Source organism: Cylas formicarius, unplaced genomic scaffold, assembly GCF_029955315.1.
Source record: "Cylas formicarius isolate icCylForm1 unplaced genomic scaffold, icCylForm1.1 PGA_scaffold_10__41_contigs__length_53128322, whole genome shotgun sequence".
Taxonomy (NCBI): Eukaryota; Metazoa; Arthropoda; class Insecta; order Coleoptera; family Brentidae; genus Cylas; species Cylas formicarius.
Window position 1 is genome coordinate 32,491,902 of NW_026844214.1, and position 27,195 is coordinate 32,519,096.

Sequence of the window (27,195 nt, forward strand, 5' to 3'; positions counted from 1 at the left end):
CATTATTTTATGTACTTAATTATTACTCTACCAATCTTCGAAAGCAAATGTTCGGCAATATATACGGCTGATTTACAATAGACAATTTATATGGACGCTTATTTAAACAGCGATTTGTGAGTGTCCTACACGACGGCGCGTACATCACTTTAAGTGGCTGTTTATGTTAAGGATTATCCTGCAATTTATAGATATTAGCCTCGTGTTGCAACTGCTATTTGAAGCCGCATAAGAACGTTAATTGGTCCGAACACCACCTGTGTCCCTGTCCTATGCTGATGGTTCGTTGAATATATTGGCCCGTTTTATTAAAAGTCCGAAATCCGGGGCGGATTTGATGCTCTTTCATTAAATTCGCCATCTACGAGATACTGATAAAATTAGAGTAAAATAGAAAATAAAATCGGTGTAAAGTTGTATATTCTTGCAGATCATAATATTATAATAGTTCACAGAAAGATTAATCGCGGTTTATGGTTCAAAATTAAGAGACTCGCCATTTTAGTCACGTACAGAACGTAATGGTGCGAGTACTTAATAAACGAGTGAAAGTGGAAAACTTTGTCAACGCTAAATATAAATGGTATTGAAAAATTGGAAAAAACATTTTTAAATGCTTTAAAATGCAGACATAATAGTTATAGGCATTTTCTTACTTATAAGCAAAATTTGAAATTTTACAAAATCGATTCTCTATAAAACAGACAAAAATATTTTGATGTTTGCTGTGTCTATAAAATTCTAAATAATTTAATAGATTGCCCAATATCTATCAACTTAGTGCAATCACTTTTGTTCAACCAAAGGTTTCTACCAGCTGCTTTTCTAATTCTACATTTATCTATTAACTCCTATCACTTCTTGCTAAATATTCACAATGAAGTCACTAGACCCTTTTTGGTATATCATATAATAAAATTTATAAATATTTTGCTAATATGTATTAAGATATAGTTACTTGGTTTTTGAGTTTCTAAGGATTATTTTTGTTAATTTGTCCTATCCTTGAAAAGGGCGTATGGGACGCTTCACTTTACCACGTCAGTTTCGTCTCCCACGAATCCGAGCCACTTCGGACATTTCCGGGATTTTACCGCACGGGTTTGGGAGCAATCGGATGTTTTCGGAGATATTTCCCACGCTTCGAATTTGTCAATTCTGACAGTCATGTCAGTGAATGTATTCGTATTTTGCAAAAATGTACGCAAAAACTAACGGTTGTAGAAAAAGTGTAGTATGCAACACGTTCGGTAAACTTTGCCATTTACCGCACTTGTTGCATAATATACTATTATTTTTTCTACCATCAATAGAGCACATAAGCACTGAGTCACGTGTGGTGTAACAGTCAGAAACGATAAATGTCAAAATACCATGGCACCGAGAACCGTATAAAAAGTATTTTAACAGCCTTTGATGAAGCTGACGTCTTAAAGTGACACTTTACACAAGCCTGATTGGTACATAATTGGCTATTTTAGAGTAGGAAGTAGAAACATTAACTTCATTATTAACGAATTTAAAAAATATTACTTTTTCCACTTAAAAAAAATGCAAAATGAAAAATGAACTTAAAATTTGACCATTAGGAAAAACGTTGCCAAAAAATAATTTAATGGAACACCAACGCCTTAAACAGCAACAATGACATTTTTGTACTGAGAAGTTATCGAAATTATCAAAATCATCGGTTTAAGCTGTAAAATAAAGTAAGTAAAACGTTGCACATAATCGTTAACAGGGAATAACAAATGTAACAAAAGAAATATTATTCTAAAGCACATTTGTTGTAAATTAAATTATAATGAAACAAAATTTACTAGCTACTATACTAGCAAGTATATAGAAGTCATAAGATTCCACACAAGAATAACACACCTTAAAAAAACAATTTGGGTCTATATGCAACTTATGCTTCGCTGAAATAATTCGCAAAACAGAAATCAGCTCGGTACACTTATGGTACAATTCCCGTGAGAAAGAAAACACGGGTCAATATGGTCGCATCCATTTGGCCTGGAGGATTTTATAAACTCTCGTTTAAGTCGCATTTTTATGTGCGCCTTAGTTATAAGACAATGTATTTTTTTCAATATACAGAGTGTTTTAGAATTATTTGATCGAACGCGCACTTTCAACAGATCTCTAAAAACAAAATTTATTTGAACTTGACAAAAGTTTCGGTATTTTTTTTAAGATCTTGACGCCATAGCAGTAGTAGTTGCCAACATTGGCTAAAATCTGTTCATAGATATAAGAAAGAGACTAACTGATACGAATTAAGGAAAGACCCGGGCAAGCTGTAAGAATGAAATATGGCATTACAGGTCCGCACTTTGCTTAGAATTTAATTATTTGGGGTTTTGTTAGGAAATATAGTAAACAATATTTATTTATTTATGTATGTATTTATGTTTAAATCTAAAATAAAATTACAAATTATTTTTATTACCCACTTAAATTACTTAAAATTATTCACATAATATATCAGTATCACTATCGCTATCATCGTCTGTTCTAATTATTATTTGTTCTATATTATTTGCAATATAGATATACGATTGTTCTGCTTTTTCTATATGTTTAACAGAATTTGCCCAACTTTGTGGAGGGATGTTAAGAACTTCGGTTTCTATAAGTTTGAGTTAACACGGGGAAAAACATTGTTACGACGAATGGCAGACTTCAGTTGGTGCCAAACATAATAACTGACCTTTGTTGTTCTCTGTAAATCCTATTTTTTTCTAGATATTCCAGTCGCCATTTCCGAATTTTAAAATATTCCAATAAAACTTACCTTTTGTCAATTTTTTTAAATCTAAAACCCATGGGTTGAAAACTTCTATAAGGTAGTTTTTCCACATTTAACACCAGTTTCATCTTTTTCAAGCCTCCTAATTACGATATCTAATCTAGGCACGCTTTGTTTCTCATATAATTGGTAAATTTTACGCTGTATTATATCTTGATCAATTTCATCTACACTCGAGAAAATGTCAGCATCGCTTCTTTTTTTCCTCGCTGAAATGGGATTATTCACAATTTTCTATACAGGTCCATACATGTTGGAATTTTCGTCAATGTGGCCGTTTCTTCTAAAAGTTGCTTGCTTGCTGGCACCACGTTCAATGAGAGTAAAATAAACATTGTTTCTAACTTCCTTAGTCTCAATAGAATAGTGTCTTCTACATTTGGGCGGGAGCATCTCCTGAGATACACTAGACTCGCACATATTTTGCATAACTCTAATTATTACTAACAAACTTAAACTAAGTAGTATTCCAAACCAAAGAATATTAAACACAGGTAGGTATAAAATTATTTTCTATTACGGACCTCAATTTTACCTGAATTTAAATTCCGAAGCTTTAGGTAATAATCTTGTTGCATTGTATGTTAACAAAGCATACCAAATCATAAGTTCGACCATTTCTACATGCGATGAATTTACATTACAATCAATTTACCTAGAACCGATTGGTTATCGCAATGATATAAAAAGTAAAAAACTGAGAGGGGAAATGATTCCCTGCCCCAGCCGTAAGTCAAAAAAATTATACAAATATTGAAATTAAGATGTTATTTTAAAAATGCTTAGGCATTATATTGAACCGGTAGAAATAATAACCATTGTGTAATGTGCCTGCAAATCGATGTAGTCTAATCCATACAGAACGTATAATTAACTAATATATAGCTTTTGGAAAATTCTTAAAAGACGAATATAAATTTTTGGCTTGTTTTCTACTTAATAAATAAACTTAGCGGGCGTGCGTTTTTATGTAGGCAGCTTTAATGCGCTTCCATTAATTTATAATTTTGACAATAGGCTATGATGAAATTATATTAATAGGGAGTTTTATCAGAGTCTGTCTGTATTATGAAAATTTTTACTACCAAACGTGGTTCAAACGATTTAGTCTGCAAAATAAGAGCGAGGTAGAAAGTAAACATGCCAAGCAGGAATGAGTAGGTGCAGAATAAGACTGGAGAAAAGACACACAATAACCTGAACCTAAAGTCAATAGCGTGATACACCTTGCCATTGTGTTAAATTTTCCAGTCAGTCTGCAAACTAAAAGTTCTACTTCTTACATTACCTCGCTGGCTCTTGACATCTATCTATAAAGATATGACAAAACAGACCCGATTCTCAGTTTGACTATCAATTTTAAATTTGTGATTATTTCTTTGCGATTTCAAGAGATTTCTGCTACCAATTTTTGAATTATTTTGTTACTAATTTCTGTTGCCAATGCTTGAGTCCGCTCCTTGGCCATGATTAAAACTTTATTTTTTCCACACCATACTAGGCTATGTCCGTCAATTGTTTCTCATTTTTCGGTATTTTGAGATGTTGCCAACAGCAATTTAATGAAGAAATAAGTTATTTTATCCAAGTCTCAAAAATCAGTAGTGTAAAAAACAAAATAAACCAAGACATTAATTGAAATTACTGTTTAGTAGAAACACTTTAATAAAAAGCAATAAAAAATATTTTATTGAAAGGCAACCGGGATGCACAAGATGAAGTAACAAATTTTCACAAACGTAGTGTACCTACTGAAGCAAAGCAAGCTATGAAAATTTAAATCCTTATTTTATATACATACTGTATAACCTGTATTCACTGTAGCTGTCCTTACCTTTTGGAGCTTTCGTTCTAGGAGTTTCAACATATCCGTCCTTTTCCACTCCTTCTTCTTTTATAATTTTTTGTTCGATGCCCTGAAAGCAATATATTAATATAAGAGCAGGATGGTTAATAGTATAAGCAACAAATTTGATAAACAATTAATAAATGAATGACTGAAGAAATTTTTCATATGTTGCATATTAATGTTTTTTTGGCACTACAGCATGAATATTGTCGGGAACATTGCATTATATTTTCTTCAATGTTAGGATTATTTTATAAGCTGACATCAGCGCGGTTAGGCCGTGTAGTCAAGGAGATGAATGCGTCAAAAATAATAAATAAAGTGTTGTTATGCGAAAAGCGTCGTTTCATATCCATACATTTTTTCTGTACCGAGAATAACCATAACCGAATCGAAGTATATATACGTTAAACGGGTAGTTTATCGCGGGTATACGCAACAAATATATTAAATGAGTGACGTGCCAGTCAGAATTGACAAACATCGCTAATATCTACCGAAAGCATCCAATCGCTCCCAAACCCTTGACTAAAATACCCGAAATGTCCGAAGTGGCTCGCGAGTGTGGGTAACGATGCTAAAATCTTAAAATGAGACTTTCCGTACGCTTGATCTATCCATAGTAAAAACATAAACATCTTGAAAATTTAAAGATCTTGGTTCTGAATGTTCGGACATGGCTTCTTCTTCGATATTCTAAAATGAAGTATCTATTTTCAGTATCTATGGATATGCCCTTTTTCGACCTTAGGCTTCCATGATTGACACCTTGATCCATGGTATGATGGACTGAAGTACGTTTTTCATAAGGTATTTGCGAGACAAAGAAGGAATTAGTAACACATTTGATTGTTATAAAAGGTGGGATAACTTTAATAGGTATTTTGGTGTGGCTACATATTGTTTGTGCTTATACGAGTGCTTTCATTTTGGCGTACATCGCACCGAGTCTCTACACGGAAGCGTGAGAAAAGATCTCTAAATGGATTTGCTTACATGTTATAGATGTCGAGTACTTGATCAAATTTTCGCGTGGGACCACTCTTGTAAGGCTAATGCCTAATGCCTTCAGTACCGTAGTTAGATCTATACTGAAAGTAATTAAATTAAGAATATTCCGCAACCCAGTGCACAAATTGTAAAAATTGAACTTTTTTTTCTATGTATTAGTTGCCATTAGCCATGAGGTGTTGTTGCTGCATTTGAAAAGCGCTTTAGGGTTGATAAGAAAAAGTTTTTAATGACTTAAGAAAAAAATTATCATTAAGAGATCTGATATGATCTCATCGGAAATAATACTCAATTGTACTTCTCATTTTGTCCAGGAAACATCCGCTCTTCCAAAATCCACTGTTGATCAATTTATCCAAAAAGGCTCCAAAGACCATTGTTTGGATGTTCTCGAAGAAGAGGCTAAAACGCATTAATCTTAACAACCAATTCATGAGTATTCCTGTTCCTAGGAATCTGGGATTGATACTTGATTTTGATGCATTTGCCAATCTTAATACAATGCAATAAGTTTGATAAACGCCACTTTAGCCACAAGTTTCTTTTGGTGCCAGTGGAGCTTAATTAATTTAATAAACGCCGTGAACATATTTTCTGTCTACTCTGGATTATTACATAGGCACAAGCACCAAAACTCATTTTGTTAAGTTCAATTCAAAAAAACCTTGGTTAACTGGACGTGTGTTCGAACACATAAAACATAAGAGAGCTCTGTGGCATAGATTTAAGGCCTCTGGCTCTGCTTCCGATTATGCTTTGCGCAGAAGAGTTTCTAATAGTTTATCCTTGGAGATTAGAGAGGCAAAGAAGTTTTATTCCTATGTCAGACAACAAGTATCGTCTAAGGTATCCCTTCCTGTCCTTAGAGATACCTCGGAAGAGGTCTCCTATAACCAGAACTTTACTTCAAATGAATTTGCTTCATATTTTGATAGTGTCTTTGCTGATGAACCAGCTAACCTACACTACCTAACACTATCAGAGTCCTATAAATCTAGAGTTATTAAAAGACCAAGAAGACGTGAAAAAAACTCTTTCTGAATTAAAACAATATTCTGCTCCCGAACCTGATGGACTTTCCTAGTGCCTAGTGTGTATTATGTATAAAGTCCTTGAACGCCTAGTAAATCAGCTGTTGCCGTTTTTGATTGACTGCCATATTATACCCACATCGCAGTATGGCTTTGTTCCCGGCAGATCAGTCATATCAAATACATTGACATGCTTGAATCACTGGACATTATCTCTTGACTCAGGTGATCCGGTGGGTATTATTTACCTCGACTTCAGCAAAACTTTCGACAAAGTGCCACATCGACGCTTGTTATTCAAACTTGAAAATATCGGAGTGGGGGATAAATTGCTAGAGTGGATAGCGGCGTTTTTAAGCCATCGGTCGTTCAGAGTTCGAATTGGTAATGCTTTTTCACTGCCACAAAACGTGCCTAGTGGTGTTCCCCAGGGATCGGTGCTGGGACCAGTGCTATTCTTAGTGTATACCGTGGATACACTAAGTTATTTGAAAATCCTTCAACACATGCGGACGCATTGCAGAGAGACTCGAATACTATTTCCAACTGGTGTTCAACTTGGCTATTGCTGCTGAATGCTCAAAAGTGCTCTGTGCTGCATGTTGGTAAGAACAATCCCGGTTTGAACTATTATATCAATGGAAATTTTGAGTCAAGTGTCAATTCTCAGATGGACCTAGGTGTGACAGTAACTAATGATCTTGCGTGGTCTGTACATGTATCAAATATTTCAAAGAAAGCAAACTGCGCGTTATTTTTGTTAAAAAAGACTTAAAAATCCTAGTCTTCGCATCGCTTGCAGACTTTTTACCACTTACATTCGTCTCATCCTGGAATTTGCTTCCTTAGTCTGGAACCCATGGCTATTGCGTGACTGTGATGTTCAACTTAGACATACACATTAAGATGACCGTCTCAAAATACTTAGTCTGCCAACATTAACTCAGCGTCGGCTGCGAGGAGATCTCATTGAAATGTATAGGTTTGCGCATGACCAATTTCCATCTTGTGGTCTTAAGCAATGATGAACGCCTACGTGGTCGTCCATTTAAAATAACAAAGGAAAAATTCAGGACTTCATATCGCCTACATTTTATAAGTAACAGGACTTTCGATTATTGGAACAGTTTACCCCCAGATGTTGTGTGTGCGCCGAACTTGTCGGTATTTAAACGTCGCTTGGACAGTGTATTGTTTCACAGCAATAACTAAATATTTATTATATGCATAACATTTTCATGCTGCTAACTATCAACGTGCATAATAGGTTCTCCTGTGCACTTTATTCTTTGTAGTAATAATAATAATAATAATTATAATAATAATATGATGCATGCATGATGTTGAACAGATCCGATAGCTCCCAAACCCGTGACTAAAGCATCAGAAACTCCCGAAGTAACTCGTGGCAGCTGTTACGGAAGCTGAAGTCTTATTAAAGTGTGCATTCGCGCCTAATCAATGCATAATTGAATATTTTAGAATAAGGAGTAGAAGAAAATAATTATGCGATTGTTTGTTATATACTTTTTATTATAATTAAATTGACATAAAAATAGTAAGTACATTCTTCAGCATGTTTTTTTGTATTTTATTTATATGTATATCCTATTGTCCTGCCGTAATCATTATGTGTGCTGAATAAATTCTTCTTTTTATATGAATAATTAGTATACATTAATTGTAGGTGGAGTGATAAAGTAGAGCTTCAGCTTCATCTTTTCGAATATGTTCTTATAATATATTTTCAATAAAGCCATATAAATTATAAGAGTTGACGACACTTTTTGTATTTATTTTTTTATATAGATTTTTGCGAAAGAGAATGGATTAACGTTATTTTGTTCTAGTCATTAGAAGCAGATCCCAAATTTATAGAATCTACATTTTCATTCCAAATTACCGCGAACTAAGTAAAACAGGTGCGTCCAAGGCTCAGGTCCCGACCCCAATAAATTTTCTCAGCGCGGTTGCATTCAAGGCCGCATGACGTCCACACCTGCGTTCGTAGGGGTTGTAACCCTCTTATGTTTCGGTTACAACGTTTGATTACATTAGAAATTCGATTCCGAAACAATGACTACAAAGTGGAAAATAAAACCTTGTGCGCGGCTCCCGATAAAAAAATATATTTCGTGTTATTTATGTGAATTATATTTATATTGGAAGATAGAGAATATATTTAATTTAGTTACCTAAAAATTCCTGTCTAAAGCAACGGAAGAGTTTTCAAATGTGGTTAAAATATAACGTCTGGATTCAGATTTTCCCCCGAAGAGCCCTTATTAATGAACCAGATCACATGCCACTTATGATGACGCTATCTTCGTTCGACAGAGCCACCTGCGATGTGTCGGCAGTCGGCCGAAGCGGTTGTTTTTCCAAGCCGCCTGCTGCTTGTTTGGTTCGGACGAGTGTTTACTTTATTAGAATGGGACGCCATCTGTGCTTTCTGTTGCTGTCACGCTGTATAAAAGAGAGCAAATTTCTTGGAATTGGCATAATCCGGATGCTAATTTCGACAATAGAACACTTAGACGAATTTCGTTGAATCTAGTCTACACTAAGAAAACATAATATTGATTTCGATTAAATTTAAAACTGTGCTAGAAAATACAAACCTCTACGCTCCCTCCCCATCTTAAGTTATCAAAAAATATGTTAGCACAGTACATATTTTATGGTAATATAGCATCACGTTTACATAATTAAGTATGTTGGATGTAATAAAATATAAATATATAAAATATATAAAATATATGTAATTTATGTATATATATTTGCATCTGGGTTTCAGTAACTCGTTTTTCGTATTTTTCAGTTTTATGAATTTTTATGAAAGATAAGTATATGAAAATTTATGAAAGATAAGTATACGTTATGATAAGACACAGCGTATCTCATTCAACCAAAAGGAATATTCCAACAAAATTTTGATTGCCTTGATGCACAAAAACATATGTTTCTGAATTCTGTTTCGGCCAAAAATGAAAAAATTAAGTAAATTTCAAAGTAAGACTTGCGATATGATTGTATATTATTATAGGTTCCACTTTCAGGCGTCATTTTTAAAATACGTTCCGATTTTTTTCAATTATTACAGGCATCAGCAGTGAATGTCGCGATAAGCGCAATATGTACTTAATACTAAAATATAATTTTCATTACGCTAAAATCCTAATTGCCATTGCATGCGCGCTTCTATCGAATTACAACAGCCACGCATCCCATCATCGCAACAAGGCACTATTTTAAACAGCAAAATTCGAAAAAATTTGTCCAAGCGGTGGGGGCGACATATTGCCCAAATCGCGTCTGGACTGACAATAATTGTCCGGTTAAAATGGCACTCACGATTTACTAGTTTAAATCTCCCAACAGCTGAGCAACTGATTTTTGTTTATTGCGTCATCGTGGTTCGAATATTGATGTTTTTAAATTATCATTCTGGAATAATTTTTCAACATTATTAATTGTGCTGCATCTTCCGTTCGTTATCAGCAAACGTCATGAAATATAAAATTAAATTTCATGCGCTACGGATACAGTCTTAAATATATTTAAATAGAGTTTGTTGTTCTAATGAGGGGAGAATAAGTATATATTTTTTGAGGGAACGAAATTTATTGAGAGTCGTAATTTTTAAAGGATTTACACAATGAGAAAAAAAAAGATGTACCTCAGAAAGTATTGGGCCTAAGTTTTCAATTAAGAATTAATGATCATTTACTTTCAAGTATTTTTTCTATTCCCTAGTTTAAAATCATTTTTCCAGTACTTTTGGGTACGGGTTTCGGTAGATTTTAGCCATTGATTTTGACGTTTGTCAGTTTTGATGGTCACATCACACGTCACTCAATATTCACTAGTATCATACTGTTTTGCAAAAATGTACCCAAAAACTAATGGTCGTAATATTATGCAACACTTTGATAAACTTTTCATAATGGCGTTTATCTTGTTGCATAATGTTATAGTAACTATATCTTATTATTAATAGCTTACATGGTTAAAAGTTACATTGAGCCCTACATGTCTCATACAAATGGCACTGGTTTGGGTGCTCCATGGCATTGAAAGTTTAAATTTTATTCTGAAATTTCTCATTAATTGAAAAAGTCTTTATATATATATATATATATATATATATATATATATATATATATATATATATATATATATATATATATATATATATATATATATAAAGACTTTTTCAATTAATGAGAAATTTCAGAATAAAATTTAAACTTTCAATGCCATGGAGCACCCAAACCAGTGCCATTTGTATGAGACATGTAGGGTCAAAATCAAGGACGGTCAGAAGTTAAAGTAATAAGGGAATTCAGTGGGCTGAAAAAAACGAAATCCTGGTTTGACAAAACTTAAATAATGAAATCGGCCAAAAAAGGTTTATGAGACGAAAAACAAACAAAAATGAAACCATTTTTCGATAAAAAAGGATAAACTACATTTTTATTAGTTTGTATTATGTTTTTATGTGAATTTTAGAAATATTTCATATAGTGAACATATCGATTGAATGAACTGTGCACTAATTAGTTCACTGTATCACGAGTCTACTGTATTGCTCCTGGTACGTTTCATCATAAAAAAATACATATATAAAAAAAATACCTTCAACTCTTTAAATGCAAATAACCGAGAGCCTAAACAAGAGTTTCTCTTCTATGAAAAATTCTTTTAAATTTTCCTCTCGCCCGGTGCATTATACATACATTTTTTCAACTGTATAACCGGTGAGTCACTTCAAATAAACTATATATCAGTAACTTTTATACACCTATTAACATTTTTTTGGAGAATTGGCTGTATATTCATCTTATTTATTTGCGGCATAAATGACCACGAAATGTTCCATGAAAATGAATGAGATAATTTCCACTAGGTGGTACTACCAAATGTTCAGAAAAAATATGCCTTTAAATCCCTCAGATGTACACTAATGCTCACTAATACTAATAAGCTATTAATTTTTTAAAAAGCTTTTAACAGTTTCTTTCATTAAAGATTTACAAATTAAATAGAATAATTTCAGAAACCAGATGCCCATTTATCAGAGTAAATGTTGCTTCTGAAGAGTCGCGGCTTCCTGTTAACAGTTCCAAAGTGAACCAAAACCAGTTTTTATAAATTTGCAAATGTGTTTTATCCGTTCTATTTTCCTTTCCACCTGCGTTTTCTCTCACCCGCTGTCCAATTATTGGATCTCCATTAAACGACGTCTATTCTACGTCCCATAACATCAGCTGCATCTGGAAATGTTAGATTGCGCACCATATTTTAGTAACGGCATACTTTGGGAGCCAGGTTATGGGTTTTTAATGGCTGTTCGCAGGTGCAAAAATGAAACCGAACAGTCCGAAAATTGATGTTTTTATGTGTTTTAGAATTTTTCCACACAGGAGAAAAATTTGCGATCCAAACTTTAGGTTATTTTTCATTATATGTGTATTCGTTGAGCAACTTTTAGTTTATTTGCAGCATTCAATTAATATTCAGAATTTCTCTAACCCCTAATACCTAAACGGTAAATTATAACTATATAACTTGAAACAGAGAATGAAAAATTTAATTTCCTTTTAATTTTTCATAAACAATTTTTGTAATAACTTTCTTGATGTACTTTGTTTTTGACAAATATTTTTACCCAAAAAACGGTATCCTGAGTAATAATTGGTTTTAGCAGCTGTTTCTAATTCGGTTACTGGATTATTTTTTTATAAACAAATATTGTTACCAAAGAGGCCATGAGAAATTACTGTAAATTATTTTTCTACATCCTAGAGCAGCCTCCGAGGGCGCAACTTCCGAACCGAATCCGTACATTGGATTTTTACAAAATTTTGAATAATAAATGTAGATTTTTTGTGTTTGAGCCATTGTGCTCTACCTAATTAAATAAATATAAAATAAAATATGTATTTGATAATAGACACTAAGGGGCGTTTTCTTACAATTTAACAAACGTCGCACGTTTCAACGCATGTCCATGAAAAAACATGATCTGATGTTCTAAAACATTAAATACCAACAAACTAGAGAAGTATTTCATGCAACATATTTTCCGGGTGTCGAAATCAGGCCGCGACGGACTCGGTTTGTGTCCAAAGGGGCTGTCGCGACGCCTGCTGGCAGGAACGACGTCTACGTCCCGGTGCAAGCTGCCGCTTCTGGAACATCTTGCCGCGAGAATAAAGGAGATGAGACGGGAACCCGGTAAAATTTTTAAAACGGCCGTTTTTGAGTTTTAAATACAAATGTAATTCTTGGTTACGCTTTTCTCGGAAGAAAGCATTGGGTGAAATCGGGAGACGTTCTGAATTATCATTATTATAATAAACATAATTGAATTTCGATATTAAAAAATAGGCAAATATTTAAAGTTGTCGCTCGGCATGAAACAGTATACATAGTGTCTCACGCCCACGCTAGGCGGAACATTGCACAGTTTTGGAAAACGGGACGTTGCTTAATATGTAACAACTTTGATTTTTTTAATGAAACATCAGACATATGTAATTTTCAAAACACGAGTGATATCGAGACTGAAAATAAAACAACATGCAGGGTGTATTTTAGATTCTGTTTTTCCAAAACCACTATCGTTCCATCGACACTCGAATTTTGCGCCAAGCAAACAAATCTTAAATATTTACGCTTTGTAATTGTCTTTAACAATGGCTAATAATTAGTGGTTCATTTCTTTGAAAGCTATTAATTACAGTGGCAAACATGTTCTGTGCTACAGATCATGATTAACCCCAATATTTTAAAGATGAATCTAATTATTTTATTCGCATATTTCGAGAAAACAAAATATTACTCACGCCAATATAGTTTCCCCCTTTTCGATCCGCATTTTTTTTACAGCATTAATAAATTCAAGTTATTTGTCTGTTACTTCAGCTTAGTTCTCTCAAAATAGCCTACTGGTGAGCTTAAATAAATGTCAAAATAATGCTTAAAATAATGACTAATATTATTGAAATTGAATAGATTAGCCATGACAATATATTTTTTAAAATCCCGCATTAGTCATAATGAAAAAACGATAAACACTCTGTATACCGTTGGTCAAAATAAAATTAATCCATGTTCCGTATATCTTATTTTGCATAAAACCCAATAACATTTTTCTGATGTTTGCTTTATTATTTATTATCTATCTAATTGTAGTTGTTTCACACTATAAGTTGTTGACCTGACCTTTCTCTGAGAGTGGTACTGAATCCTAAGTAAATACAATGAAAACTAGTTATTGACTTCTGACATTTAAAGGAATAAAGTCCATATTAAGGAAGTATTGTATTTCAAAAACGAAAAGTTCTTGCGAAATTCCATATCTTTTAGACAGTAAAGTGTTTTAAAAATGCAAAGACTTTTTAGTTGCTTTCGTTATTAAATATTTGTTTTTAAAGCGAGTGTAAGAATGGAACCAAATATTAACAAAAACATACAACTTAATAGTTAATAGTATTGGTTAGCTGCTATCGAGTTAGCTTAGGTTAGTTAAGTACGGAGTTTTCGACAAAAATTATTGTAGAAATTCTTGTAGATTTTAAATATCGAATGACGTGCATGATCTAGTCTGGTTTTAAGCTTTTTGCAATACTTAAACAAATATTGCGTAAAGTAAACGCAACCATAAACGCAAGCGTTAGTCTGCTAAATGTTCTCGTCAACCTTAAAAATAGCCGCACGGTGAACAAGCCCCATGTTGGATGATTTTGATGATAGATGATCTACAACAGAATAAAACAAATTTTGCAACATACTCTAGTTTTCATCGAAAGAATGATTTCGTTGCCTTACGTTTGCTATTTATTATTATTATTTTATTATTTATTTTTATAAGTACAGGGTTATCCACGCTATACACGGGGTATATCAGATGTATATCAATTATAATATTATAATCTACTAACAATTTTAAGTGAAGATAACTTGATTAATTTAAATGTAACTTACCGGGAAATGTACTTTTCAGTTACATATCGAACGGTGAATTATTATGGTTTTTGAAGCCATTTGGTTTTTGTAAATGATGTTTTGTTTGTTGTGGTTTGTGTTTTCTAAATGGACGGTCGACATTTCGAAAATTTATTGTAAATGCATGTTCATTCATAATTTATTATACCCTTAGTTTTCATTAGTTAGTTGTCGTTATAGCCTGGATAACAAATTATTTTCAAGTTTTATCAAATTTTAAAGCAGGTATACATTGTAAATGTTATTATTCATGTTACTGTTGATAGCACCTACTTAGTTGTTGATTTTTGAACATGACACAAGTTTTAACTCTTAATAATAGAACTTCCAACAATGACAAGTTACAATAAAAATGCAGTCAAAAAATTTCTAAATTCACAGACATTACAGCAAAACCAGACCAAATTGACTTCCTGTCATTTATAAATATCATAGGCAACTATATGCGTTTATTTAGATAGGACCATGTAGCTACTAGACGTACAGAGAACCTGCCTAATGCCGACCATACAATGAAGCAACTATGAAAAAAAAAAAAGAAGTGTATTTAACATGGGCATGAACTAGATTTAAAATCTCGTTTTGAACCAATGCGCTTGCGGCATTCAACAATCAATGTGGCCGCTGGAAAATCGTCAATTAATTTGGATGCGACATTTTTCTTTTTAAAATATGCCGAGATCTCGTTAAATTTTCTGGGAAAACGAGTGTATGAAATATAATGCATGCATGCGCTCAAAATCATTTCCTTCTCTACGAAAATATCAAATCAGTTTTTACCTTAATAGAGTCACCATATTGTCTTAATAGCTATATATGGATAACATCTAAAACCCATAGCCAACTTTTCATTTATTAGTCAATATCAATTAAAGTTGTTATTAGATTAGAATATATTTTTGACCACTCTGTATAAGATAAGAAGCCTTTTAAAATTGCGATATAAAATATGGTCCATGGTTTCACTTTATTGCAGATTTCGCTTACATACCTAAATACTTCTCATGTATTTGAGAAATAAAACTGTAAGTTACATTTTGACAAAATTCAAGATATTCTCAAAAAACCTTAAGGTTTAGGTATCATACACATTATTAAAACATACACTTATTTTGGTCGTAGAATAAAAAAATACTGTTATATACTATGAGACTTTTAACACTTTTGCGACTGCTTTCGTAGTATAAAAGTATTTTTTTACACATCCCACGAGTAAAACGATTTGAAAATCTTTTTTTTGGCCACAATATTCTGTGCCGTATAGCATGAATAACCCTGTATACTCCTGCAAATAAAAATTGCGTCCAACTACTTTTACGCTAAAGATGAAAATAGAGAAAATTTCAAACACGGCAGTGAAATACGCGTTTGGAACTATAATATTCAAGGTGCTCAAAATAGATGGGTCAATTTTTAAAGACCGATTTCTCAGGTTAATTTTTGAAAAAATGTTGCTTCTAGTAAGAACGTGTTGAAGAAGCATATCTGACAAATTTTCAGCAAACCTGCTGGAGGGCTAGTGGGCCACCGCTTGCATCTAAGCGGAATTGGAATGGAAGCCCACGAATAATTGCCACACGCGTTTCCTGACTACGTTTTCATCTGCTGAGCGTAACAAAATGTAAAGCAACGAGCTACACGAAAGAGCCACTATCAAAGGTGTGGAGTCTAGTCACAAAGTCGAACCAAGAAGAAAGTGAGTGTGAAGTGAGTCTCAATAGATCCTTTGGGTCGCAATGACGGACTAACCCTTCCAATCTGAATCTTGAATCAAACTTTCAAACTACAAAATACGCCAAAATATTACCCAAATTCCCAATATTTAAGTATAAGTATATTGGAGTTGGAAGTGAAAAATAGTAAATTATTCAAGATGTTTTATAAGCGTGTTGGGTACTATACTTTTCCTAGGCTCATTTTTTGGCTATATTTTAACAAAACAACACGAATACTGAGTGACACTGAGTGATATGTGACGACCAAAAGAACTGTGTTTAGGAGTATAATTGCGTATTTTTGAAAAGGGCTCTTCTTGAATTCAGCGTCTCCTTGGAAGGTTGCTGATCATCATGAATATTTTAATTTTAGAGGCCGCTGCTCTAAGTAGCCAAACCATTCGTAAAGTATATTCAACCAGGAAATCTTATGCTACTCCGTCCCCTAAAATCCGAAGAATCCGTCTATACACCCACATTTCGGGGGATTGTATTCGTTTATTGAGTATCTAGCCAGCCATACCACAAAGCAGGAACAGTGGGATATCCGTACGGTTAGTTCAAAAGATAGATCAGGAGCAGTTAGTAATTTCTTCATTTTGATAAAATCCGCTCTCGCTTGTTCGATACGTGACAGAATTTGTTATTTTTAATTTACTCTATCCTTTATGATGGTGTCTAAATATTTGTATTGATTTATATTGTTGTTAATTATTTTATTTGTGGAAATAACCATGTTTTGTTTTGCTTGTCTTAATTTTAAGACCGTATTGTTCAGTGACTTTAGTTACTTTATTGTATCATTTGCATACCTGATATTGTTTACAGCTATCCCATTGATAATTCCTACTGAATCATCCAACATGACAACAACTTGAAAAATTTATTCTGAATAAATATTGAACAACAGTCCTGTCTAACTCTTTTTAATATTCTTATTCCGACAGGGAATCATATAGTCTTATTTTAGTTATCTGACCCCAGTAAAGTTTGAAAATAATCCTTGTATCGTTGTTATCAATATTAAGTTTCTGTAAGATTTCGATTAAAGTGTTTGACATTATCGAATGCCTTTCTGTAATCAATAAAACAGGCAAATGCACTATGGTTGACGTCTTTGCATGAGTACGTCTAGGGCAAATAGAGCTTCCCTAGTCCCTACGCCGTTACGGAAAGCAAACTGAGTGTCCGAAGTTTAATGTTCACATTTTGTATTAATTCGTGTGTGAATTATTCTTAGGAAGATTTTCAGTACTTATAGTACATTACCGAGTGGGGATTAGAAAAAATATTAAGAAAGATTTTTTTAAAACACTTTGCGAGAGAACAATTTACAACTACAAAAACGATGAGATTATATGTTGCCGATAATTCAAAAACATAATAACATATTGTCTTATTAATATTTTAACTGGATACCTTCCATCAAACTTAACATCAAAGTCTCTGTTCTTCTCTCTGTTCTTCTCTCTTACTCCCCACATGTCGTTTGAACAATGAACACGCTAATCAAATTTAATCATTAAGTACTTACTTCGAAATCGCCACTCCATAGAATAGACAGCTTTATCTATATTTATGACATGAATTGTCAATTCAAGTTTTGTTAATTCGCGTGACTCTAACTATCCATTTACGAAATAAAATTTTGATTAGATCCGGAAACCGAACTTTAAAATGACTTATTAAAGTTTCACCGATGCATATCGTTTCCAAATTGATTAGAGGTACAACGTATATATACCTACCTATGCCTACAACTTCTTGTGACAGGTAAATTACAAATGCGTTCCCAAGTGGATAATTACTGTTTCCGTTCCTCAAAGGGATTCAAAAGCATTTATAGCAGTGCTATCTGCGATACAAAATTCGGCAGTATTGTTTAATCGTAACTTTTTGTGCTTACTCACCTCGGCGCTATACGTTATACCAAGTCTGGTAAAATGTATTATATTCATTTTTAAAAATTTAAAAATATATTAACTCAAATACAAGTAAATAACAATAAGAACAAATTTTAAAAGGGAAGGTGCGAGAGACTTAGACGATGCATTAAAAACTAACAAATACTTTATAACGTTTATAACTTATCCGCCATAGAACAAGTGATAATATAAACCAAAATAAAAAGGTTTGTGCAATAGGTGTGGTGGTTAATATTAATCATTCAAAATGTGATGAAAGTAAAACTTCATTTTGGAAAAAAATAATAATTTTAAAACGGGTAAAGATATTAAAATCATTGGCTAAAGAGATGAATAACAAAAACGAAAATCTCGCAAAGGTATCCATTCTTGTCCAAAAGAATGGTTTTTTCCTTTAGTATGAAGTCAAAACAGTCTCAGCTTTACTTTATATATGCAAGCGCCCTCTCAGGTTCAAACCAATACCGAATTCGGATTTCTAATCTTCGGAAACGCTAGTACACTAATTCTGAATTTGATGTCTTCCTCCGTTTTAAAATTATCGTAGTTTTTTGAAAATTAAATTTTTATTTCTCTCTCTTTTTCAAATCAAATCAAATCATACAGTGATACTTTCATACACATTTCAAAGATTTTTAATTTAAAATTGTGAAATTTAAAGGTTAAAATTTACATTACATTAAAATAAAAATATGTATTTCGAACTAAAATACTACATATCAATATGAAAACCCAAAAATTCCTTAATATCTTAATAATCGATGCAAAGATTCCTGATTCAAGATGTTGGAAAATTGTGAGGCTAGCTTTATTTCTTGTATTACAAATGTTCGAAGTTCGAAAAGGTATTTGTGATATACTGTATATTTTCATAAATGAATAAGGATGGAACGACTAACATTTGACACCACATTTATCGCACAAAAATTTTTATTTTAATATATGGTACCTGCAGTTGCTCTATGGCGGATAAATTATGGAAAAACTAGAAACAGGTAAAGAATTATAAAATAATGATTTATTTTTTAGAAATAAAAAATAAATCATTATTTTAGAATTCTTACAAAAAAAAACTGAGATTATAGAATAAGCAATAGGTGGAAATGCATTACTTACCTAAGAAACGTCAACTTTATTTCGCTTTTTCTGCTATTTCCTTTACATTACTGAAACCACATGCAACAAAATTTACCATTTTAAAAAATGTGTTAGCACCAGCAGAAATTATTAATAGTGAATTGTTCATACTCAAGATTGTCACTATAAAAAATAGTCAAAATATATCACAACCATTTCGTACAGCGAAAGATAAACGATTGAAATGATTTCAAAAATTATTCGTTAGCAAACGATTTACAACCAAAAAAAAAACAACGCATATGACAAAAGAAATTAGTAAGTAAAATCTAAAATCTGACGTGCGTTCTTGACGTACACAACCGGCTACCATAGACAAAGATTGCTTGAGAAAGTTTAAATTTTAAATGAAAGATAGATTAGAAGAAAATGCTATTTGTATAACGTTGTAAAGGTTTGTTGAAAAAATCCTTTTTTACCCTCATTTTGTATTTCTGTTTCTTCGCGTTAACAACGCTAAATACTTTATGTAAATAGAAGGTATCCCATACCTTATTGCTGTAGAGCAACAGGTGGTAATATAAATCAAAATAAGAAGATATACCGACTAAAAAAGTAAAAAATTAATACCAAATTAGACATTTTTGGTTAGTTTTTTTAGATTTCTTTATTACCAGTTAAAATATATGTGCCCAATCATCATCGCCTCTTAAAAGGGACAAGAGAGATAAATTTTCACAATCGATAATTGCGTACAACGCTGCAATAACAATGGGATCGGTAATGTAAAATAAATTTTGCTAATAAAACCAGTTTGGTTAGTTTTGGTTAGAGATACTTGAAAAATTCGATAATATTTTGAATCGAATTAAAAAAAATGACATTCGAACAGTGAGTAAAACACGTACTACTACCTTACTACTTTCTTACGTACGAATTAAGACCAGGACAAAATGAGATACACTTTTAAAATTTTGATAATAATTCCTATTAACTAAACAATCAGACATTCGAAAAAATCAGGTAAAATTTCTACTTTCCTTTTTGTTGTTTTAGTTGTTTTAGCTGTATTATAGACCATAGAATTGTAAAAATTTTGAACACTTATTTGAAAATACATTCTAAAATATTTAATAGGCATATGTATTCAATTTTACCTAGATATAAGTCTGAAAATTCTAGAGGGTTATAAACATATTGTATATAGTTATTGTTAATACTTTAACATGTGAATTAAAAATAAACACACTTGAAATTTTCTATCTACATATTTAAATTTACATGCGTTTCTAACTGTTCAGGCCACTCCCTACTACTTTTATATTTACTAATTTTGACTTGCAGTAAACAATAATTGATAGCTGCCCTGAAACGCAAAAAGAATTTGAATATATAATTATTTAACTGCAAATATAATATTAATTCCTCGATCCATTTTATAATTATTAAGGAGCAGTAAATTAATTTATATATTTCAGTTTGACTCATTTCGATTAAAATTAAATTTAGATCTTCACTTAAAATTAAATTTAATAAGTTTTTCTACTGCCTTCTGTAAAATACGTAATTATACACCGATCTAGCGTGCGGGAAGCGCCTCTTTACCACGTAAGTTTCTTATCCCATGAATTCGAGCCCCTTCGGATATTTCCGAGATATTACACGGGTTTTGGGACCAATCAGATGTTTTCGAAGATTTTAAGGCACGCTTGAATTTTGACGTTTCTCAAATCTGACAGTCATGTCAGTGAATATATTCTTGTTGTTTTGCAAAAATGTACCCAAAAACTAACAGTCGTAAAAATAGTATAGTATGCAACACGTTTGGTAAACTTTTTAATTATAATTAAATATCACTGCTTGCTAAGTGTCGACAATGAAGAATCACTAGACCCTTTTTGGTATATCATTTAATAAAATTTGTAAATAATGTTTTGGTAATATGTACTAAGAAATAGTTTCTTGTTTTTTTAGTTTTTAAGATATTTTCATACACATTAGGAATTGTTTGTGTTAAATTGTGCTATCCCTGAAAAGGGCGTATGCCTGTTTGGGTAGGCTTTTGGAACTAAATACACGTGTGACAAATTTTATTTTTTCTACCACCAAAAGAGCACATGAGCACTGAGTGGTGTAACAGTCAGAATCGATAACACCCAAACAGTATAAAAAGTACCGGAACCGACTCGAGACAGCCTTTGATGGAGCTAATTGATGAAGCTGACGTCTTAAAGTGTCACTTTACACAAGCCTGGAGGGTAGAAACATTAACTTCATTTTTAACGAATTAAAAAAATATATTTGTTTCACTTTTTTCAAAAAACACCAAATTCAAAATGAACATAAACATCAAACTTGACGATTAGGAAAAAAGTTGGCAAATAAATAATTTAATGGAACACCTGACCTTAAACAGAAGCAGTGATATTTTTGTCTGAGAAGTTATCGAAATTATCAAAATCATCCGTTTAAACTGTAAAATAATATAAGTAAAACGTTGCACATAATCGTTTAAAGGGAATAACAAATGTAATAAAATTCAATTGTAATGAAACAAAATTTACTAGCTGCTATACTAGCAAGTGTATAGAAGTTATAATATTTCACACAAGAAGAACACACCTTGAAAAAACAATTTGTGTCTATATGCAACTTATGCTTCGTTGAAATAATTCGCAAAACAGAAATCAGGTCGCTTTGCATCACTTATGATACATTTCCTGTGAGCAAGAAAACACGTGTCAACAGAGTCGCAACCATTTGACCTGGAGGATTTTATAAACTCTCGTTTAAGTCGCATTTTTATGTGCGCCTTAGTTATAAGACAATGAATTTTTTTCAATGTACAGAGTGTTTTAGAATTATGTAATTGAACGCGCACTTTCAACAGATCTATTCAAACAAAATTTAGACTATTCGTCGAAATTGTCTTGTCATGTTGTAATATCTTAATTTAGGTTGACTTGACGCTATTTGTTTTAAGATCTTGACATTCGACATGGTAGCTGCCAACAATGGCTGTCAATTCGTAAGCTCGACGGTTTCTACATGCGCTGTATTTACTACATTCTAATCAACTTATCTAGAACGGGTTGGTTATCTCATAAATAAAAAAATAAAAAGAAACTGGGAGATCTAATCATTTCCGGCCCTTTCCGTAAGTAAAAAAATTATACGAATATTGAAATTAAAATGTTATTTTAAACATGCTTAGGCATTATAGTAAATTGGTAGAAATAATTTATAATTTTCACAATAGGTTCTTTTTGACTATCAAACTTTTTCAAACGGTTTAGTCTGCAAAATAGGAACGTGGTATTAAGTAAAATGTCGTTTACCGCACTTGTATAAAATACTATTTATCACGGACAATGCAAGCAAATGAATTCATTTACGTCAATACGATCAAATTTGTTTAAAGACTTTTATTACGAGAAGTATTATAGGACTTAAAAATCCAACCTGTGTCGAATTAGCTATGACCCAAATCATTGAACCCGCTGCACAATTTTCACAAATTTCAAATTATTTTAGTAACCAAAATTTTAATCATGTACCACATATTCGCCCTACAAATTATTTTCAATATAACAATCACCATAACTAAAATTTTAGAATTATACATGATCAACATCAGTTTACTCTTCAGACTAATAATTTTCCCAGAGGTCCAATTAATATGCCTCAACCACGCGAAGTTCCAAGACATTTTCCTACAAATAGGCAAGTTTTTGGCCCACCTATAAATCTATTTAAACCTAGAGGTCAGGTACATACCAATACACCCGAACCTATGTCAACGAGAAGAAACTATACCATACCACGTCAAAATAATCAAATTCGCCATTTTAAAACTGGTCCTAGAAATGTTATTTCGCAAGGATTATACCATATCGACGAAAATAACGCGGTTTAAACAGGTGAAATATCTGCGTTATTTGAAAATGAAAATATTAGCCAAGAGGAATACTCCGAAAATATTGAATTTTGAAATGAAATTGAATACTTTAATGACACTCAAAATTTTGACGAACACCCTGGAATAGAAAATCAAATCTCTCAAAATTTTACAATAACGAGTCAATGCGACTCAACGAGATGACATTAGAAATGTATATCGAAATTAAACCGAAATTAAAAAAAATAACTAATATACAAGTCATTAAAGGTTTCTATTTTCCCGAAACACTACTACAAAAAATTCTATTGCATATAATTAAACTGAGAAAAATATACCGTTAAATTTCCCACAACCTCTAAACGTTTTGTCTTTTCTGGACTTTCATGAAGAAAATTTTGAAACATTTTACCAAAACATAAGGAACAATTTAGTAAATACGACATTTCCAAAATAATTCGTTGCGAACAAATAGATTCAGAAGAGTTTGATTGCTCTGTTCGTTATAAGAAGGGGACACAGAACACCAACGCTGATGCCCTGTCACGCATCGAAGTAAATATAACGAGTAAGGATAAGGAGTCACTTTTCGGAAATCGTGGAAATATTAGTGAAGACATTGATAAGTACATTCATGCGGAAGAAGATCAAAATATAAGCTTTAAACAATTGCAAGAAATTAAAGACGTGTTTGACCGTAGAGAAAATTTAAACACTCCAAAAATTAATATCATCTCCGACATTCAAATTCGACACTCTTTTAACTGACAAAAAAATAATTCACAAATCTCAGATCCAAAAACCTAAAGCTTTTTCTTCTTCGCGGGTTAATAAACCGGACAACGCTGTTCCTTCTTGCAGCTACGCTATTATTAATGATAGCGAATAATGATATTGACGTTATCCCGATCAAAACACCACTTTTACCCTTCCGCTTAAGAAATGCTCGAATTAATCAACATCAACATACTTTTTTGCATTTTGTAGAAACATCTCCACTATTTAATCAATTATGTAATTTAGAGTACGCTTACGCTGTAATCTCAAGATCACTAAAATATACAAATAAACATAATGGTCAAAATGTACACTATATTATCGGAAATAATTTAATTAACAATGCTCGATATTTAATCACACAAGTAAAATTCAAACTCGGTAATTTCAAACCTATTAACCGTATGAAAAGAGGTTTAATAAATGCTGTAGGTAAATTATCGAAATGGATTTTTGGCACTCTCGATTCAGAGAATGGACAAAAATTTGATAGAACTATCGCAGAACTTGTTCGTAGTAAACATTCATCTGACATCCAACTAAAAAAGCAAACCTCCTTGATTCAACAGCTGATCAACAATTATAATGACTCTATAACACTTCTACACAAAAATCAAGAAACTATTACAACACATTTAGACATTTTTGAATATAATTTAAATAAAAAAAAAACTTTTGTTAAAGCTCAAAAATAATTTAGAAGATGGCATTACATTTGCGAAATTAAAGATTGCATTAGAACAAATAATTCTAAAATTGAAGGTTCTCTATGGTGATCATCAAATTATAATTTTTGAAAATCAAAATAATTATTATCAGTTAGAAAACTTATAAGTTAAATTTGCTAAAGATATAATAATTTTTGTCGTCCATATTCCGATTTTTCTTAAAGAAATTTGTTAAATGTTCCACCTATTACCAATACCAGTAAATCGATCCTTAATTTACCCTACCTAATATTGGGCTCTGATGCAACAATATCAAGAAGCAATCTGTCCAATCATTGAAGACACCTACGTTTTCGAAAATCTGCCGAAAACAAAAATTGCTACGTAGTCAATGTAAATGTTTCAACGCATATAATGCGACCAATCACTAGTAGATTTGTTTTGATAATACCATCTGAACAGAAACTTAAATTACAAATGAATTGTCGAAATAGAGAAATAGCTTCTATTGAAGAAGCTTGCCTAATTAATGTTCCATGTAATTGTGGTAAAAGTACTTAAAATACTGAGCTTTGGAATAAAAAAAAACTTTTTAAAGGAAATCCATTCTCACAGCCATCCATTAAAATTGAAAATATGGAACATCACGACGTGAAGTACCAGCCACGCCAACTACAATCTCAATACGATCAAAAAACTACGAGAAGCTGCGAAATCATCGATCCCCTACAATGGTTATGAAATTCATCCAGTCACTTGGAGTCTCGCCACTTCAACGGGAAGCACAACTAGTCTTCTGAAAACAACCCTTCGTCATTGTTGTTTTCCACTACGGTGGGACGAATTATGTGATAGAATATGGTGATGCCTACAAGAAATGCAAGCTTGAGCATTCCCAGTATCTGCCACGCGACGTTCGCGTAAGAACGTTATAAATATATACAATGTCCTTTGAATTCAATTTCCCCTTGTAACGGCTTAATCTAAAGCTCGTAGCTCTGTTTAAAACTTAACTATCATAATTTTAATCATAATTTAATACTGTTTCTCAAACTTAGTAAAATATTCTGAAGTAGAATTAAAATTACGAATAAAAACATTTTTTTTGGTAAACATCCTGCAGCTTTCTTACTAAATATTTATTAATAAAATTTCCTAGTGAAAGTCCTTTTCCTTGCCGTATCACCTATCAATGGCGTAGAACACCCTGTAGTATCAATAGTTTTTGTGAATGAAGTTGTCCGCGAAAAAATGTTTTTTTTTCGTTTAAAAAAATGCATATATAATATTATCCGGCAAAATATTTGAAAAAAGATACACATAAATCCATGATTTGCGATATTTAAAACGCGTTATTTAGTGTATTTGATAAAGTTAAGTAAACAGTAAATAATTCCTAATTTAAATAATTGTATTAATGGATTTGTCTACAAATTACACAAATCTTTGGTTATAATGACGATAAAAACATGCACTCTTCGGAAAATGTTTTAAGTCGCAGCAATTTACCTATTTATTAATACTGCTGAAGGTTGGTGATCTAGGAGTGATCACTAACTTCATTTAGATTAGATTTGACGTTTTAAAATTTTAAAGCTATAAAACATATATATTTCCTTATCTTGCATGGAGAAGAAATGCACTCGTTTGTGTTCCTAAAAAATTTTAACAGCAAGATATAAAAAAAATACATTGAATCTGTATGTATGTGTAGATATGTTTTATTCACCTAATAATTGGTACCCACGATCGGAAAACTAAGGAATTTATATGATAACGTTAAACAAATTCATGTATGATTTTGTAATACAATGATTTGTTAACCCTAAACACGGTATATCAGTAAAATATTCTATAACGAAAAAGTCGGGCTTACCTTCCTCATCAGAAAGATAATCTTCAAAGACTTGTCAGTGACTTTTTTTCATAACAGCCTCTGGGTGTCAATCAATCGTCTCAAAAAATCTGATTGCGAGACGCTACTGAATTTACAAACTTTTTGAACTTATACCAAAACAGACTAAAATCTATAATACATTCGCGTAAGTTTAGCTGAACCGTGACGCTTTTTGTGCGCGTCGGCAAGCGTCTCGACGTCGACTATAGCAAGAAGCGTCGCGAAGGTTGGCTCGGCCCTTTTGACGACGCGTCGACACGCACAGCGCTGGTCTGTTCTACTATTATGCAACAGTGCGCGGGTGGAGAACACCCAATAGGGTCAGTTGTCTTGTGCCATGTGGAATAATGCAGAAGAATAAATACGATTCTTGAAATTGGATAACGGCTTTCTCATGAGAACTAAATACGAGTGGCAATAGCGGAACATCTTTTTCCAAGAAAACTATCGTTACTTGCCTTAACTATTTAACTATATATAACTTATTATTATTATTATTATTATATAACTTAATATATATAA

The 27,195-nt window shown here is 32.4% G+C and overlaps 1 protein-coding gene across 1 annotated transcript in view; it reads right to left on the reverse strand.

Moving 5' to 3' along the window:
* Window positions 1-26,845, reverse strand: part of LOC132708372 (protein CBFA2T1) — an 85,016-nt gene extending 58,171 nt beyond the window's left edge. The window contains exons 1-2 of the mRNA XM_060680684.1: window positions 26,653-26,845; window positions 4,647-4,728 (exon numbers count right to left, since the gene is read on the reverse strand). Of these exons, the coding sequence (XP_060536667.1) occupies window positions 4,647-4,728; window positions 26,653-26,661 (91 nt within the window). The 5' untranslated portion in view covers window positions 26,662-26,845. The remainder of the gene's footprint in view (window positions 1-4,646; window positions 4,729-26,652) is intronic.
* Window positions 26,846-27,195: the final 350 nt, after the last annotated feature.